The 19,169-nt window shown below is 39.0% G+C and overlaps 1 protein-coding gene across 7 annotated transcripts in view; it reads left to right on the top strand.

Annotated features, from left to right (window-relative positions):
- Positions 1 to 18,599, top strand: part of Myo9a (myosin IXA) — a 188,361-nt gene extending 169,762 nt beyond the window's left edge. For all 7 annotated transcript variants that reach the window (XM_028774384.1, XM_028774386.1, XM_028774390.1 and 4 more), the window contains 5 exons: positions 707 to 838; positions 1,485 to 1,608; positions 11,683 to 11,885; positions 13,701 to 13,822; positions 14,354 to 18,599. In XM_028774384.1, the coding sequence (XP_028630217.1) occupies positions 707 to 838; positions 1,485 to 1,608; positions 11,683 to 11,885; positions 13,701 to 13,822; positions 14,354 to 14,814 (1,042 nt within the window). In that variant the 3' untranslated portion in view covers positions 14,815 to 18,599. The remainder of the gene's footprint in view (positions 1 to 706; positions 839 to 1,484; positions 1,609 to 11,682; positions 11,886 to 13,700; positions 13,823 to 14,353) is intronic.
- Positions 18,600 to 19,169: the final 570 nt, after the last annotated feature.

Below are 19,169 nucleotides of genomic sequence, written 5' to 3' on the forward strand. Positions count from 1 at the left end.
GACATTTGAACTAGAAGAGTTTTTGTCTCTGAACATAACCTACTTTGTGAGAGCTGGGTTCAGATTATACTCAGGAATTGACTGACTAAAGGCTTCAGTAGTAGATATCTTTCCCTGTGTAAATTTTTGAAGTGGTTGAAAATACAACCCTCTTTTTGGTCAGATGTGGGGTATGTTTGGAAATGCCTTAAAAATATCTACTCTAGGGGTTAGAGAGGTGGTTCAGAGGTTAATAGCATTGGCTGCTCTTCCAGAGAACATGGATTCAATTCCAGGTACCCACACTGTAGCTCACTGCCATCTATAACTCCAGTTCCAAGGGATCTGACAGTGTCACACAGACATACATGCAGGCAAAACACCAATGCACATAAAATAAATCATTTTTAAAAAATTAAGAAAAAAAAACCTGTACAACTCTGCATCTGCAGATGTGTTAGGATGTTGGGCTTAAGCAGCAGGTTATAGACTTCTCTTAATATGCTCTACATTGGCCTAGGACCCAGACTGTTTCAGGGAGTAGTAAAAGTCCATTTTCCAGGTAAAGGGATAGCTCTAGGGATGTGTGCAGTGTCTTCCTTAAGCTTAGGTGGTTATCTCTGCAGTGCTATGGGGTTGATGGCATATTGTCCTCTCTTCCATGCCTTCTCACTATCGTGTTATTTTCTCCTCTTCTCACTTGTGTTGGTTTTGCTTTATTCCTTAGGATTGCGCTACAGGAAGACACTAATCGAATGTCTGCTAATGCCTTGGCCATCGTGTTTGCACCTTGCATTCTCCGTTGCCCTGACACTACTGACCCACTACAAAGTGTACAAGATATCAGTAAGACTACCACGTAAGGCCAGCCACATTCACCTCTAGAGGACCTTAGTTAATGTAGTCCATTTTATCCAAATATCAAACACAGTAAATGATTTCATAAGTTCCAGTGCATTTAAGCAGAATCTTGGTTATTCTGAGGCTTGTTTCCATTTAGGACTGCTTATAGTTTTTGAATGGATTTCTGTTTTGTCAAGCTCTCTCTCTCTCTCTCTCTCTCTCTCTCTCTCTCTCTCTCTCTCTCTCTCTCTCTCTCGCATGTAGTAATGTAATCATGGTTTTATCACTCAATTCTTTGGATGTAATAGTTCAGTATTCCCATATTTCACCCTGAACTTTTTTCTTTAATTTCTGTTTTTCCTCGATCTGACTGCAGTAGGAGCTTTTGGAAAATGTAAGGGCTTGAGTCCCATTCCCAGGTTCATTAATTGATTTATTAGTTGATCTGGGATTATAGCCTGAGTGTTGGGATTTGTAACTATTTTTAGTTGGTTTCTAAAATGCAAATAGAGTTGTCAACCACCATTCTGAATTTTCTTGGTGTTCATAAAATAAAGGATCCCAAAACTGTCTAGGACACTTAGTTACAAAGTAGTCTAGAGATACAACACTTCATTTGATTTACTTCTGCTTATAATAGTTTTTCTTTCTTCCTGTTTCAGATGTGTGGAGCTGATAGTTGTAGAACAAATGAATAAATATAAGGCTCGTCTCAAAGACATCAGTAGCCTGGAATTTGCTGAAAATAAAGCAAAGACCAGACTGTCCCTGATTCGTAGATCAATGGTAAGATGCAAAATATGGAGCACAGTGAAAAGGTGGGAGAGGGAGCCTTCTTGTGACTTCTTTTTAACTGTGTGTTTGTGACATATATGGATTGTGCACAAAAGGAACTTCTCAGAAGGAACAGAGGTGCTATCAATATCTGATAATCTTTAAATTATTTTAGTTATGTGTACAGAGTATATTTAATGTGCAGAGTTTTTAAATATTTTGAATAAAAAGTTGGTGGCTTATAATCTTCCCTGCTTTCCGTACCTATCCATGACATGGAGACTTAACTTTATCTTAACTTTTTCTCTGCATCCTTCCATTATCTTTTCCTACTCTGAGCCTTATCATTTTTGGTGGTCCTTCCAAGATTCCCGATAGTAGAGAACTTAATCATTTGGAATTTAATATGAACTAAAACATTTGATTCATACAGAAGCAGAATTTCATTTAAGAGTCTTCTATGATCAAATAAAGATTTTACTTAGGATTTGTTGTTGGGTTTTGAGATAAGTGATAATTTTTTTCATTTACCGACGTTTGTATTTCGTGTCTTCTGCTGAAACTAGTGACCAGCACTTACATAGCTAACTCCAGTTACCATTAACTAAGAATCAGCAGGATCTGAGTCTCTGGTAAACAACTGATGGAATAAAGTTTAACCTTTACTTACTTGTTTCTCCTCCTTTCAGTGAGCTAACATTATCACAACAGTCACTTACTTCAGATCCCAGCAAACCTCTCAAAACACCAGCTTCCCAGTTTTCTTACTCATATTTTCTAGAGCCCAGAAGTGCTTCTTCTATGCCATTATAATCTGTATTTAGACAGATGCTGGAATAACTCTGCTTCTTCCTTTCCAATGTAAGCTTCCTTGCACAGAACAGACGTTCCACAGAAGTCTGTAGGGAGGGTTAGAGGAGGATCTCTAAAAACAGACATAACCTTCCCAGGGCATTAAATCAAGCTCATTGTCTTAGTTAGGAGTCCCAGCACTATGATTTCAAACAAACAAACACACAGAAAACATGATCATAAGAAAATTGGTGGGGGAAGGGCATATTTCAGCTTAGATTTTCTAGTCCATTATTCTAGGAAGTTGGGAGAAACCTAAAGGCAGAAAATAAAGAAGAGACTATGGAGAAGTGCTGCTTACAGGCTTGCCCCTTATGGCTTGCTCAGCCTGCTTTGCTATATAGCCCAGGACTACCTACATAGGAGTAATACTAGCCACAAGAGCTGGGCCCTCCTCACATAATCATCAATCCCAAGGAATGTACCACAGGCTTGCCCACTGATGAGGGCATTTTTCTCAATAGAGATTTTGTCTTTGAAAATTACTGGCTTATGTCAAGTTGACATAAAACTAGCCAATATTCTCATCATAGGATACTGTCTAAATCTCTTCTCAAGACATTAAAAATGAAAATAATACTTAAAAGTGAAATTTAGGCCTAAGGTGTTACATTAGTTGGTACAGTGCTTGTCTTTAAGACAGAGTTGTTCCCTGAGACTGGGAACAAACAGAAACATTTTCTGTATTAAGAATTTTAGCTGAGCATTCAGAGGTTTAATCTATTAGTACCCACCTAGGAAGGAAAGGAAGAGCTTCTTTACTGCAAACCTTTATTTCAAAGCAAGTGGAAAAGCTGTCCATCCCCTCCTCCTCCTCGTCCTCAGACTGCAGAAAATGGATACATTCATTCCACTGAAAGATTTAGCCTTCTCTTTAATGGGGCAATGACATGTACGTTCTAACCTTCTGCTTTCCTTTTCATGTCCTTCCTAATCCAGAAACCTGTACTAATTGCAGTTAGATTTATGAGCATTACCCGCAGTTCAGTCTCGGTATGTATTAATATTGCAATGTCTCACAGTCACTTCACATCATGTGTCTCATTCATCCAGGAATTGTTCTGCTCTGTCAGTTATCCGTTGCCTGTCTGCCTTACATGTTCAAACTTTGTTCAGGGCCCACTTTTTGATCAGCCTTCACTTGCCTTTTTCTTAATCTCTTTCTTTAGGTCCTTCCCTTTCCTTTCTTGTGTTATGCAGGTAGACAATGTTCATTTGAAATAACCTGGTTTTCCTTGTCAGATAATCCTCCTGTTGAGTTTCTGTTTTGGTTGAATCTTTAAAGGTGGAGGTCAAAGATACTGAGGTATCAAGTTCATTCTGCTCTATGAGCTACATTTCTGGCAACTCCACGTTATTATTTCAAATACCTGTTATGGTTTTGAGTATCTGTCATGAATAATGCTTATGTATCTGCTCATAACTGAGACTCTGGTGCTATCTTCTAAGATGTAGAAATATGGCTCTTGATACGTAAGTGTCAGAAAAGATTTTGTTTTTGCTCCCTCTTTATAAACAATGTTTATACAAAGGAGAAATGGAAAGGTAGAAAGCTAAAACACCAAGCTATGTGGAAACTAATTTTAGAATACTTGCCTCCGTGTACTTGTTGAACTACAGATACCATTCACTGGTAACTAGTAACTATGTAGTAACTGTCAACTCTATCATAAAGCTGCCCTTTCCCATAGAATATCAGCCTAGCAATATGTCACTATTACATTTCTTTCCAATGCTTCTGTCTCCTTTAAGATGAAGTATACTTTATATATTCAAATTTCAGTCATAACCTGGATATCCTGTATGCTTCTCATTTCCTTAGAGACTATACCTTTAACTGGGGGGTTGTAGAGTAAACAAAATTCTACACGCCATTCCAGTGTTGGGTAGCAGTTCTGTTTGACTGTTTTACACTACCGTCTGTCAGTAGTCTAACTGAAGATGAGTTGTAGCCCCAAATTCACTCTCCTGACAGTCCTACCAGATTTTTCATCCCCCTTACATTGTTAGTACCAGTTAAGGATCTCAACCTTCCTAGTGCTGTAACTCTTTAATACAGTTCTTCATGTTATGGTAACCTCCAACCATAAAACTACATTGTTGCTGCTTCATAACTGTAATTTTGCTACTGTTAAGAATCATAATGTAATATTTTTGGCGATTGAAGTTTGTTAAAGGGGTTGGGATTCAGCATCTTCTGCCTAAATTTTGACTGATGGCATTGAAGTGTGGGCAGGGCAGTCACAAGTTTTCCAAAACTTTTCCAAACCTCTAATAATTTCTTAGACAGATTATCACTGACAAAAAAAAAAAAAGTGTTATCACTGACCAAAAAAAGGCACTTGAAATAATGAGTTCCTTTTGAATAGAGTCAAACAAAATCTATGCAACATACTCATATGTGGATACTTATACTTGGTAACTATCCAGTGTTTGAAGGTAAAAGCAGCTAAGTTGTTGGATTTGTTATTCAGGTAGTTGTACAAACACTGTTTACTAGGACAGCCCTCAGCATGTTGCACTTGTCAGTTTATCATACACAAATAAAAACAGTGAACCTAGCCCTTAAGGGTTAATAATGATATGACTTAACTGATGCGCAAAACTAATTTTTACCTGTGACTACATGGCATTAAAGACTGAAGGACAGTCATACTAGTGGTGCAGTTTTGTACCATTACCCTGGTCATGTGGAGGTGTCAGCAGTTTGTTTTTACCCCGGTTGCTTTAGTGTACATGTCAATGAGTGGAGAGGGCAAATGGCATCTTAGCACTGTTGCAAAAGCAGTGTCCACATTGTAGATCCTCTGGGAATGCATCCACACCTCTACTGGAAACCTGGGAACTGTGTTTAGAACCAGGATTCCAAGGCTAGAAATAGAACTAGGTGGTAGAGTACTTGCCTTGATCACGCTGGAGGCCCAAGGTTCAAGTCTCAGCTGGGGCTGGGAGGAATACCATGGCTGGTTTAGTCTACTACACAGGAAGTCGGAACATACACACAAGCATACAGTGGCTGTGTCTAAAGTCTTTATCAACTTTCGTTGTGAGATGAGGTATAGTTATAGGTGTTGGGATGCAACTTTTTAATCAGCCTCAAAACCTACTACAGTAGCTCGACATCATACAAAGCATGGACTTTATATAAGACTGCCATGCAAGGCGGATGGGAAGCCTTAGGTAAAGAAGACCCCTCAGACATAGTCTTGAGGGTTCAGTTCCTCCCTGTTTTTGTGGCTCTGTGAATGGCAACAGTGATCTTTGAACTTTTACCTTCCCTATTTGGAGTAAATTTTCTGTTAAGATTCTAAAGTTTTTGCTTCCATCTACTTGTGTCTAGTTTTATCTGGACGTTACAGCTCTTCCCCCACTCACTACATGTAGTTTCTTTGAATCATCAAAGTATCGTAACTCCTCATGCAGGAGCTATCCTCCTACGTACTCAATCCATATTTCATTATTACTCTTCAACTATGTAGGCTTATATTGACTGACAGTATTGAGTTTATATCATGTGTTCTATCTCACTGTTCCTTCCTGTGTCCTTTGTCATTGTGAACCTTAGCAGACTCTCTTCATAGGCCGTAGCCATTTTAGCACTGTAGTATATTTTCTATTCATTTTCATTGTTACCTACTTAAATCTTAAGGAAAAAGTGAACTGTTAGGTAAACTTTTAAGAAGTATTTTTACTTAGGATCCTTTGCATTAAAGCACTTGGAACACAGTGTTTCGTTTTAGAAACTAACTATGGGATAGCCTTGTAGCATTCTAACTTAGATCTGTTGGTCAGAGCTCTCTGTTTCTGATTTTTTTCCCCACTGCATAGTTGAAGCAGCTTTGACTCAAGTCCTCTTTCCTGAGTCTCCCAAGTGCAGTACTATCAATATAAGATGGTCAAAATCAACACGGGCTACTAGAAACAGACCAGGCACCTAACGACTATTGCAAGTACTTCTCTTGCTTTCTTTGTTGTTTGCCACCAAAATTGGTATCCCTGAGCACAGTGCCATTGTGGTTTTGAGCCACATATGAAGGAAGTTGTCTAGTACGGATTATTTTGTATCTGATGGTAGCTTCATGCTCACTTGTGGCTCAGCTTACTCTTGCTGTTGTATCCCGTTCCAGAACGTGCGTGCCAGTTTATCCAGTGTACTGTTGATGGGCAGTAGGGTCTTGTCTGGGGAGTAGGCGATGTGTGTGCCTTTTTGTTAGGGTATATACCTAAGGGTGGAATTTCCGAGTCATGGGATATATTTTTACATTTTCCAAAATGGCTGAACTACAATTAGCAGTGTACAGGAATTTCTGAATGGCTCACCACCTCCCCAGTACTTATATTGCCACATATACTTTTAGTCATTATAAAATGCACGCTACTTCTTAAATTTGGACTCCTGTTCATTTTCTCTAATGTGCACAAATAGGTTTGGCCTTCAGATACTTTGTTTTGTGAACATGCTAAACACACTTTTCTGTTTTTCTATACTTGGGTGGTTTAATTTTTTTCCTAATTCTTTCTAAATGCTGCATATGATCTTTTGATCAATTATTTCTGTTGCAAGCATCTTCCGTTCTATGGTTTGATTTTTTTTTTTTTCTACTCTCTTAAAAATGTCTTTCAAGCCAGGCATGGTGCACATACAAGCACTCCTAGCACTCAGGAAGTAGAGGCTAGATGATCACCAGTTGAAGCCCAGCCTGGCTTTCCTGAAACTTCCATTATAAGTCTCTGCCTCAAAAAAAAGAAAAAAAGTATATGAAACTGTCTTGATAGCAGAGGTTAATTTTAGTAATTAGTACATTACTAATTTAGTAATGTAGTTTTATTGCTACTTGATATATTTTTAAGAATTTTTGTTACTAAGGTTGTAATCATTTTTATCTTCTCAAAGCTTCATTATTTTGTCTATATGTCTGGTCTGTTTGAAGGTGCCTCATTTTGACTGTCATATTGACAGTACTACTACTATACTTAATCTAGCTTTTCAAAGTTGTATTGTGTGTGTTGTGTATATGAGGCATTGGTATGCTATAGCAAGTATATGGAAGTCAGAGGACTTTGGGGAGTCTACTCTCTCCTGGAACCTTGTTTTGAGACAGGGTCTTTCCTGTTTCTGTCATGTTGCTTACTCCAGACTAGCTTCCCAACAGTTCTGTCTCTGCCTCTTGCCTCACCATAGGTATGCTAGAATTCTAGATGTAAGCCACTGCATCTGGCTTTTTAATGTGAGTTTTGGGGAAGTTGCCAACCATGTGTAGCAAATGCTTTTACCCACTGAGCCACCTCGCTGGCCCATTTACTTCAACTTTAAAGAGTTTAGTAAACTTTTTTTTTTTTCCGAGACAGGGTTTCTCTGTGTACCCCTGGCTGTCCTGGAACTCACTCTGTAGACCAGGCTGGCCTTGAACTCAGAAATCCGCCTGCCTCTGCCTCCCGAGTGCTGGGATTAAAGGCGTGCGCCACCACTGCCTGGCGAGTTTAGTAAACTTTAAAGAGGTTTAAAGAGTCATCTTCTTCAGTTTTTACTACTTGTGACTCATTGTCATACAAAGTATGAAGTCACCTTCACAAAACCCTGGGGTTTTTGTGTGTTTGTTTTTGGAGATTGCATTGTGTAAATTGCTTTTTAGAGATTTGATGTTTCAACAGTATTGATTTTTCCACCCATGAACATAATCTCTCAATATATATCATGATCTCTCTTAAGTGTTTTATTATTTTATATGTTGAGATCTTATCCTTAAGTTTAGTTATTATCATGTAACATTTTAAAATATAGTATCAATGTTATTTTAAAGGTTTATTTTGTTGCTTGTTACATAAAATATCCAATTTATGTTGTGTTTTTATTTTACATGTTGTGACTTTGCTAAAGTCACCTTTTCTAATAACTGTTCTGAGTACTCCTCTGAGTTTTCTAGCTGTATCATTTTAAAATAGAGTTTTAGTTGTCCTTTTATAGTCCTTGAACCTCCTGTTTTTCTAAAGAAGCTAGAACCTTCTGTACAGTATTTAATGCATCAAGGGTTTTTGCTGTTGTTTATGTGTAAAATCGCCCTATAATTATCTTCCTTTAAATGACCTTGTTAGTGTTTTGCTCATCTGTGTAAAAACAACGTAAGCCATGCATGGTGGCACATGCCTTCAATCCTTTAGAATTGGGGAGGCAGAGGCAGGTAGATCTCTGTAAGTTTGAGCCAGCCTTGTTTATATAATAAGTTCCAGGCTAACCAGGGCTACATAGTCAGAACCTTCCAAACAAAGCAACAAACAAACCAATAAATTGGGAGTAGTCCTTTTGAATTCTGTGGGGACAGCATCTGTTAGAGCTCTCGTACTCTACGGTGTGTGCATAACTAATGCCTTGGTGCTGACTACAGCTTTGTCTGCATCTTCTCTGCTGCTGCTGCTTGTTTACTTCAGATCTTTTCAAGCCACTAAGAAATGGCTATAGATACACATTGGAAATGCTATAATCTTCCTAATTTTGACTTTAGTCACTGAGAAATATACTTCTATTATAATGGCACTTCTCACTTTATGCTATGCTTTTAATGTTTAGTTTTTTGAGATAAGATCTCTCTGTGTAGTCCTGGCTGTCCTGGAACTCACTGTATAGACCAGACTGGCCTGGCATCAAAATCACAGAGATTCTTCTGCCTCTGCCTTCCAAGTGTTGGAGTGCTGAGATTAAGGAGTACATGCCTACAGCTTTTCATTAATTTCTTTTAACTTTGTTTCTGTTTGAGATATACTATCAATCTGTAAACTTGGCCTGGAACTCTTAGTCTAGGATAGCTTCAGACTCGGCCTCACAGGTACTAGGGTTACAGACGAGCCAGCACGCCAGCTGCTTTCAATCATTGTGAATAATATTTTCTACATAGCCCTTACATATTATGTTTCTGATACGTCTCCAATTTTAGCAGGAGCATTTGATGTATCTATATACATTTCGTTGATACTATATTTTGATTTTTAAGATTTAAAAAAAATGTGTATGAGTATTTTGCCTGCATGTACATCTGTGTACCACAAGGCATGGCTGGTATAGGTGGAGGCCAGAAAAAGGTATCTGATGCCCTAAAATTGGAGTTACGGTGGTTGTAAGCCACCATGTAGATTCTGGAACTGAACCTAAGTCTTTTGCCAAAGCAGTCAGTGTTCATTTATATTTTAAATCTGTTTTACTGTACAGGTTTTGTACCTGCCTTTTCCTTTCTGGCTACCTTTGTTTTTTTGTTTTTTGTTTGTTTTGCCTCTCCCTTGATAGTAACTCATTTTTTATTCTGTTAGAGGTCTTAGATTCCTTTAGTCTGAGGGTCACATCATTAACCCTTTCAATGCCCATTAACTGGTACTTTTTATCTTTTTTTCCTAGATAATGTGCAAGGACTTTAATATGCTAGTCATTGTCTTACTTCATTGCTATTAGCAGATTTTTTTTTTTTAGCTATTTGTAGATTTTAAATACAAAACATCTTATATTATAATGTACATGGTCATTGTGTGTTTTCATTCCTGCATCTCTAACTGTTGTTCTTGGGTATTTCTTTCTTGCCGGAGAATATCATATTCTCATATCAATGTCTACTGTCTCTTTGCCTCATATTCACCTAGTGTTTAAACATCCAGTGGATCAGTTTTTACTGTTTTTTTTCTCTTTTCCCATTGTTTATTTAATTTTCCTTTTGCATTTGTTTCTCCTGGCTTGATTCTGGATTTTCTTCAGATTTAACTTCCATTTTGTTTAGTGAAATTATGTTTTCCCACCTGCTTGAACAGGTTATTTTTAAGTTTTTCTGATAGCCACAGTCTTTGAAGAGTTTTGTTTTCTGTGTTTTTACCAGTTTTCATTTGCATTGTCTTATCTTTTTAATTCCTGGTTACTTTTGATTTGAAAATGATTTGTAGAAAGTATTTTGAGGCCTGGGATGACATTGCTTACCTATTTTCCTGACAGATCCCTAGGCACTAACATTTGTATCATTTTAATCCAGTCTTAGAAGCTTAACATTTGTATACCAAATACATACACGGACACACACACACACACACACACACACCCTTCAGGTGACTTGAAGCTAGGCCACTCCATCTGTTAAGAACTGTGGTAATTTCAGTTTACCTTTCTGTCTAGAATCCAAACATTTGAGATCCCAGTGTTAAGCATGAAGGTTCTGTGGGGCAGGAACTCATCCTTTTATTCTGTTCTTTAGGGGTTGACAAGTTTTTTTCTCAGAAGGGTCATAGAGTAACTATTTTAAATGCTGTAAGCCATCAAACCTATTCACAGTCACCCCTGCCACTGTTGAACTAAACAGCCATAGATAATTCATTAATAATAATGAATTTATTCTAATAAAGATTTATAAAGTGTATACAGGCTAGATGTAGCTCCAAACTGTTACTGTCAACTATAGTGTGTGCAAAGCGCTGCTCAGACTCTGCCACCTCTTCTGAAATTGCAAATCAGCAGTAACTGCTGGGCTCGCCTTTCCTGTCCCTTCACTATCCAGAATCTACAAGTCTGTGGTCATTTTTATATTGATCTACTTGTTCCTGGCAGAAAATGTAATCTCTTGAACTTAGTTGGCTGTTACCAGAAACTAAAGTTATAAGTAAGGAAACCAGTTTAAAACTATAGTGAGGTGGGTTTTTTTTTTCCCTTCCTCATTTCAAGAATAGAAAGTTCTTGAGAAAGCATATTACAATAGCAATCTCTCATATGACTTTTTTTTCCTCCAAAACTTAAGTTTCAGGGCATGTTTCTTTGATCTTCCCAGAGAGATTGTCCTGACAAGGTTGGAACTGTTAAGCACTGTCAGAACTTTCAAGTATAATGTTGAAAATAATGTGTACCTTCAGTGTTAGTGTGGTGGCCACTATCTGCCTCTGGCTCTTGAGCACCTGAAATTTGGCTCCTGTGATCACAGAATTCAGTTTGAATTGGCTTGAAGCTATTTAGTATACAGCTTAGATTAAAAGAAGATTCTCATCTCAGCACAGTGGTTCTTAGTACCCAGAGCTAGAATGTATGTCCATTTTTTTTAGTGTTCTTGATAGAATTCTTTTAACCTAATTTGTTGGATTTTTGATATCTTGCTAAATATCCTATGCCTGTTGAGTCCTATCATTCTCATGACATGGTGGAAGGACACTTGTTATCCAAAGTGATCAACATCAAACTGACAGTCTTGGTTTACTTCCTAAAATGAATGCTCTCTGCAGGGAAAGGGGCGTATCCATCGAGGAAACTATCCAAGTCCATCCTCCCCTGTTATAGTCCGATTGCCTTCCATGTCCGATGTCCCAGAAGAGACCCTGACTAGTGACACAGCCATGGAAACTGACATCACAGACCAGCAGCAAGCGGCAATGCAGCAGGAGGAAAAAGTGCTGACTGAGCAGATTGAGAACCTACAGAAAGAAAAGTAAGTGCCCAGAGAGGATGCCAGTTGTGTTTCCTTCCTTCTACCCTTTATTTTTCCTTCTTCATTAAATATCTCATGTGTCAAGCACTATGTCAGATGCCCCAGGGGATGTGGAATTGACAGAGACTTGTTGCCTATACTAAGGGTAAGTGTGGAAGTTTTCACCTCCAGGAAGGAAATTCCATGGCATAGGAATCTTGGTGCTAAGCAGTAGTAGAATAAGGAGGGCACACATATATAGGGTCTGCCATCTTAGTCTAGATTCATCAGGCAATGGACAGTGGAGAGCCTGGATGAGGTATTATAGTCCTGACAGGTCAGAGACCAGCTTCCATAAACAGATGGGTTTTGCAAAAAGAAGAGTAAGAGTCCCTTGACTAAGTAAGACAAAGTCCTCTTCAAGCATAGGCGTTAGTTGCAGTTTCATGAATGAATGTTACTGTTTAAAAATCAGTATGACCATGGGCCCAACAACTAGATAGAACAAGGCAGCCCCTATAGTACTGGGTTATATGGGGTACTGGGTAGAGAAACCTATTATGATTTAAAAGAGAAAGCTAAGAAATTCTGTTATCGCCATCATCACTCTGGCAGGAGGGGGTTGACACTACCCCTTAGGAATATGAATATCCATGGTTCTCCCTGAAGGTACGATATACCAGTTCTCATTGACATTGATCACTCTTTAAGAATTCCTAAAGGTTTCCTTGAGTCCCTGGAGCTCATCTCTTAAGTCTGAGAACTTGATTTATGAAGAATCGAGAAACTTTAGTATCAGGATTGTTTCTGTAACTTAGGGCAACTGAGAAGCAGCTAAGCCTCAGCTGTGGAAAAGTGAGGCAGTAGTTACTAGCCAGGTCTTAAAAGATGGCCTGCCCTCAGCCCTGATGAACATGAGATTGAAGATACAGAGGGATAAAAAGGAAATTGTTAGGGAAGAGAAAGTGCAGAAGTGTAAGCATAAGTTTCAAGGATGTGACTGCTTTTGGAAAGAATGAGCTACTGAGAAGGCTGTCCTTGAAAAGATGATCTGCAGATTTCAGGCTATTTAAAGAGGAGAAATAATTAGATCCAGAGCTGGCTTATTTATAGGAATTGACAAGCTATATGATCGTTCATTGGAGGAAGTTCATTGTGTAGAGGAAAACTGTTGGAGACATAAAGCTATTTTGGTACTAGGATTTTGAAGTGAGTTTTTTTGTTTTTTAAAGGTACTAACAGAAATTGATCAAACTGTGGCCAGGGCCCTAGTTAAGAAAATAAGGTTAAAAGCCAAATCTCAGTAACTGTAAAATATGAAGGGACATTACTGAGACAGGTAGGTGATCCTGAAAAATTAGAATGTACTGTAGCCAGAGATAATGCAAACTTGTCAGAAAATCTCAGTGTTTTACTTATCCAAAAGCTTTGATATGGTCAAAGTAGAAGATAAAGTCTGTGTTTAGTTAGTAAAGCTGCATCTGAAAATAGTGCTTAAGAGCCAAAAAGAAATTTGGAGACAATCTAGTTTGTTTTCTGGATGAGGAAGCTGGAGTCCAGAAATGAGTGAATTTGGAATCTTGAACTCAGTCCAGAGTTCTCTCAGCAGTTGTAACAACCTGTGTCAACCTGCCCACCCCAGCCTCACAGATTTGTTACCACCTTGTACTTTCATGCATTCCTATTACTTTACCTGTAAATAAATCCTCTTCATCATCACCGTGGTGGGACAGGAAGAATGCCTTTGCTGTTTAGCTTTGCTGTTTACTTTCATAGAATGCCTTCTGGTCGTCTTTCTCCTATTATATTAATGGATTTGCTGATTGTGTTTCATAGGGAAGAACTAACATTTGAGATGCTTGTATTGGAACCTCGTGCCTCTGATGATGAAACCCTTGAGTCTGAGGCTTCTATTGGGACTGCTGATAGCTCGGAAAATTTGAATATGGATTCTGAAGGTACCGTTTTTGAGATATCGAATAAATGGATATATTAAACTAGAGATACAATTTGTTTTGTAAAGAAGGAATAAGATGGTTAGGAACACTTACTGGAGTTCTAAGCTGGGTTCAGTTTCCAGTACCTACATGGTGGGTCATAATGATCTGCAACTCCAGTCCCAGGGAATCTGATGCCCCTTGCAGGCCTCTCTGAGGGCACCAGACATGCTCTTGTTGTACGTACACACATGCAAAGCACCCACACACGTAAAAAATACATAATTTTATTTTTAATGTTTTTTTAAAAAAAGCTTTCTCAGGTTTGGTCTGGTAGTGCATACCTTTAATCCCAGACTCAGGAGACAGACAGATCTAAATTGAGGCCAGCTCCAAGATAGCTTTTAAAATAATGATTCTATACAAAATAGATTAACTAGACCCTCAGGACTTTTTACCCATTCAGTTTCACATGTGAACAGTAGCTTCTATTCATCACATGATGTTGCATAGGTGGACACTATCATGTACAACTTTATTTTCTGTTTTTAGAGAGAAGTTTTGCACTTAGCTCCCTGAAAGCAGCTGGCAAGTCTGAGCCTTCAAGCAAGTTGCGAAAGCAGCTAAGAAAGCAGCCAGACTCTTTGGACTCAGTCAGCTCCTCCATTTCTCCATGTCTGTCAAACACTACATCATCTCATGGCACTAGAAAGCGATTTCAGATTTATTCCAAGTCTCCATTTTACCGAGCTGCCTCAGCTTGTGAGGCCCAGGGAACGGAAGGACCACTAGGCCAAGCCAAATCCCTAGAAGACAGGCCTCAGTTCATCAGCAGAGGAACCTTCAACCCTGAAAAGGGCAAACAAAAACTAAAGAATGTGAAAAACTCACCTCAGAAAACCAAAGAGACCCCAGAGGGGACAGTCACATCTGGCCGAAAGAAAACTGTGGACTCAGACTGCAGCTCCACACAGCAACTACCACTGTTTGGAAATAATGAGTTTATGGTCTAAACGGACAGATGTGTCCCCACATCTCATCTTCGGGGCCTCTTCTGGTCACCTTGTTTGTAACAGTCAGTCCTAATGGTCCTGCCTTGTTTCAGCAGACAGTTTGTGTGCTGGATCACTGGGCTTCTGGCAGAAGTGGCCTCTTAGAGTTTGCTAGGGATGGGCCAGCTGTGCCTTGGCTGCTGTATTTGATTTGAGATTCCACTAAACAAAGCCCCCTGGGACCTGGGGTATTTTGGCCAACAGTAGTTGCCTCTTGCCCACCTTCCTTTTCCTTCCCACAGATAGTTGTTGAACTAGGGGGCTATTGTGATCCTGAGGGATGCTGTCATTTATAGCATTTTAAAAAAAACATACAAATCTCTGTTAACCATGAAGGCAAAAGCTTTCGAGTTTGTATTGGAATAGTTAGGAACTGGGATAGAATATAAAGATTTCCCCAAGGATTTATAAGCAAAATGCCTAAGCCCTCTATTTTAAATTTAAGTACAAAATACTCGGTTATATTTTGGAAACATGAACTGATTTCCATTAAGCCCAGAGTGTCTCAGCTATCTGGTCACATTGTGAAGAGGCCATGCGTTGTCTCTTGTTGATATTTGGTATTATAATCAGTGCTGGTTTAACTCCTGGTTAGTTCCTGCCAAATATATTTCCTGGGATAAGGTTCAGGTAGCCATACTGTACTAGTATGCCCTGATTGTTAGATCAGACTCCCCTAGGTTTTTGTTTGTTTATAATATGTCACAGACACATTTAGTTCCTAAATGTGAAGGCATCATCCTGATTGATCCAGGCTTTTCTTTTTGTATAGACTTAAACTGAAGACTGTATCCGAGCCTGTTCATCTGCTGGTGGAGTACCACCATAGATGTGACCATGTCATCACTTCTCTACGAGTACTCACATACAACTTTGCATGAGTGTTATAGAAAAAGCTGCCAAAAGAAGCTTAGAAAGTTTTAATATGATCTATTTAATTTTTGTCTTCTTTTTCTCAGACCATCAGTATTAGATAAAAAAAAAAATATCAAGGACTACTTGAAGCTATTTTTGTTAATGTTCTTGTTCCTGAAGTTTACTGTAAATACACATGTATAGTATGCCTAGTTCTTTTTAACCTTGTGCTCCCCTTATTCCCGTGGAGTTTCTTCCTACAGATAAGAGGCCATTAGACAGGTGGTGAGAGCCACTTACCCCTGGGGTGAGGGAGAAGTAAGGCATCTTTTCATCACTGGTAGTTTCCATAAGTTATAATGTCGGAAGCATCATGTACTAGCAATTGTGGGAATAGAACTCTGTTTTTGCTATTTATAATGTTATGTGAAGTGAGACATGATACCATTTCTTAAGTATGTGAAATGTTTATTTTTAAAGTCACTAAATACATTTTGTCTAACTACCACATGCACTGTTACAAAAAGAGCTTTTTACCATCTATAACCTGAATTTTAGTTTTCTTCTTCTTCTTTTTTTTTTTTTTTTTGGTTTGAAGTTATGAGAATAGAAGTCTTTTGTTAAGGCAAGGTCTCTCCTCCTACACAACACTGCACCTCATGCCACTGTTGCAGTGGTCATTGGCCGGCTCTGCAGATGAGGAGACTTGTAGCAGTATTTTGCACAGCAGCTCATGGTGGCTGGAGTCTTCCCTCTCCCTGGTATGTGTTCAGCGTTGAGACACATGAAGGAAGCTTTGAAAACCTCCCCAATGATGACGGTCATTCAGTAAAGGTTAACTTTTATATCCCTCAAGCATTAACAAGAAGTTTGGGAACTGTTGTAAAGGAAGCCAGCGTGGCTGTGATACGGTGGGTGCTGCTTTGGGCCTTTACGGCTACACAGTCTGTTTTATGATTTGGGGAAAGTAGCTGCTACTGGGTGGTAACTGTTGCTCTCCACTTGGCTCAGAACAGGTTCCTTTGTTTCAGAGGAATGTCCTGGAACCCAGCACTTGACACACATTCTCCCACCTAAAGTTTTACGCTCTTTTTTTTTTTTTTTTAATTTCTATAAAGTAAATTTGGGGCTGAAGAAAAAAAAAACTACCTACATAGGTCACTTTGTAGGAACTAGGTAATCAATATTAAAGACTTTATAATTTTTCTCAGGGACCTAAAACCTGAATTTGAATAAAATTAAATAAAAACTTTTTTTTTCAGTTGCTAGATTTGTGGATTTTTTAAAATCATTTAACAAGCCGTCAGGATGGGGTGGGGGAAATCCACACAGTCGTAAGACTGTCTCGGCAAAGTGTAGGTACTATTGGTCTGATAGAGACGAAGCCATAACTCAGTAGTGTCAGGTGTTCTGCTCCATTGGTTCTTATCAGAGCCTCTAAGTCACCACATAGCAACACTGCAGTCACTCATGATACAGAGCCACATCCGGCTCACTATTAAGGCTGTCTGGCTGCCTTTCTTCAATCTTAAAATGCACCAAAAGACACTCTGTGGCAGCAGCAGAATGCTCACCTGTGGAACCTGTGCTACGAACTTCAGAGCATTCTAGTTACAGCACATACTTCTAGTCCACAGTAACTCCTACATTGTTTTTCTTACCCATTTAATGTGTCTGTAGCTGTGTATCATAGAAAATGTAGCAGAAGCAATACATTTTGCACCACAGATTGAAGCAAATTACAGCAAATGCAGGCAGGATTCAGGGAGGTGACGTGCTTAGTTTGCACATATTTGTACTTCCTGCCATTTCCATTGTCTGACCATTCTGGGTCATAGACACAAATGGAGATGTGAGTGTTGCTAAGAGAGACAAACGGATGTGAGTTCAGGGCACAGGTCACTAGGGCCAACTCTCAGGCTTTGGAAACCTGTCACTCTTACCTTGCATAGAGTGTGAAGGCTATTCTGTGTCTCTCAGGCAGAGACAGTGCCACAGAAGTGTGCTGACATGAGGTGACACATCAAGGTTGTATTGTCCCACCTTTATGCCTGTGAGGTGTGTTTTAAACTGTAACTAATAAGCTAGAGTGTAGGAAGGATTCTCAGGTGTGTGAAGTTGAGAGTTTTAACTAGAGAAAGAAGTTGTCCAAATTTTTGGTGGGGAAATAGATGTGGACCCTGCATTCTTCTATGTTGAATGGTGTGTTATATGCACCCACACACTTGTGATAACTTCCCAGCACTGTGCCCCAACACCATGCTGGCCTTAGTAGTAAAACTTTTAGATATTTGTAGAAGACCTGACTTTGTGTATCCCTAGGAGACCACATTTCTCTGGAACATTCTCACACTTTCGGTGTTAAGTGGGTAATCTCCAGTGTATTAGATCTTACTGATCTCCTGGCTTAAACTTCAAAAAAAGCCCTAGCAATGGGTTGGTCACCTTGTCACCCATCCACTCTTAATGCCTATTTATCAGCCTTCTTAGGTCACAGAAGAGTTGCACCTCTTGAACCAAGTATTTGTATTCACTACGGGAAAGGTGTGGACTACAGATTAGTATTATATTATTTTAATGGATTCAAAGTAATTTATAAGTATGGTGAGTGTAAAATTCTGAAATACTGTGTATTATAAAAGGACACATCCTGTGAAGTATGCCAGTTTACTGTTTAAGAGTTCTATAAGAATGACTTATTCACAGAACTGACTACATTCCTAATGAAATCAGCAGCACTTTGTAATTTCATTTTTTTTTTTTGAAGGGGGCAAAACATTTGTATAAAGTGCAGTTTGCGTCACTTGGAGTATGCACTGTATAGCTACACAAAAGCAGCCTGCTGAACAAATCACTCCACGGCTCATTAAAGAACAAAGCTTCCAGAAGTCCAATATGTGTGGTTTTGTTTTCTGGCTTCCAATCAGACTCATAACCCAAAGGAACACCACTGATTTCTCATACTAATAAGATTAAAGGAAAGGATCCAATTCCCAGCTGATACATGCAGAAGTGTCAGCTGTTAGAACTCAACTGAAGAAGAGAAAGCCAAGGTCAAGACATTTTAGGGGGAATAGCAAGACGGAGAACTAGAGGCACTTTGCAACAACCTCCTGTGAAGAAAAAAACCCAAACAAATGTATAGTTGAATTTTCAGGTGAGGGATAGTTGAGAGAAGGACATCAGAAACTTGTAAAATTCAGAGGCTTGGGACAAAGTTAGAGTAAAAACAAATTATTCTGATACCTGCAAGACCCCGCCTCATTCACAACAGAGAAGGAAAACTGCCCCTCTATAGAGATGCAGGAGAAAAAGTCTCAGGTCACACAGCCAGTGTGGATGCTGGCAATCCCAGCTGTTGGGAATGGTTCACAACGCACCCCTGCTTAGATAGCTAACCTAAAGTCTGCACAATAGCCTTGCTTTGAAAACAATTCTTACATCATCTTCCTGTGAGCCCT

The sequence above is a fragment of the Grammomys surdaster genome, unplaced genomic scaffold (assembly GCF_004785775.1).
Source record: "Grammomys surdaster isolate TR1022 unplaced genomic scaffold, NIH_TR_1.0 241, whole genome shotgun sequence".
NCBI classification, from domain to species: Eukaryota; Metazoa; Chordata; class Mammalia; order Rodentia; family Muridae; genus Grammomys; species Grammomys surdaster.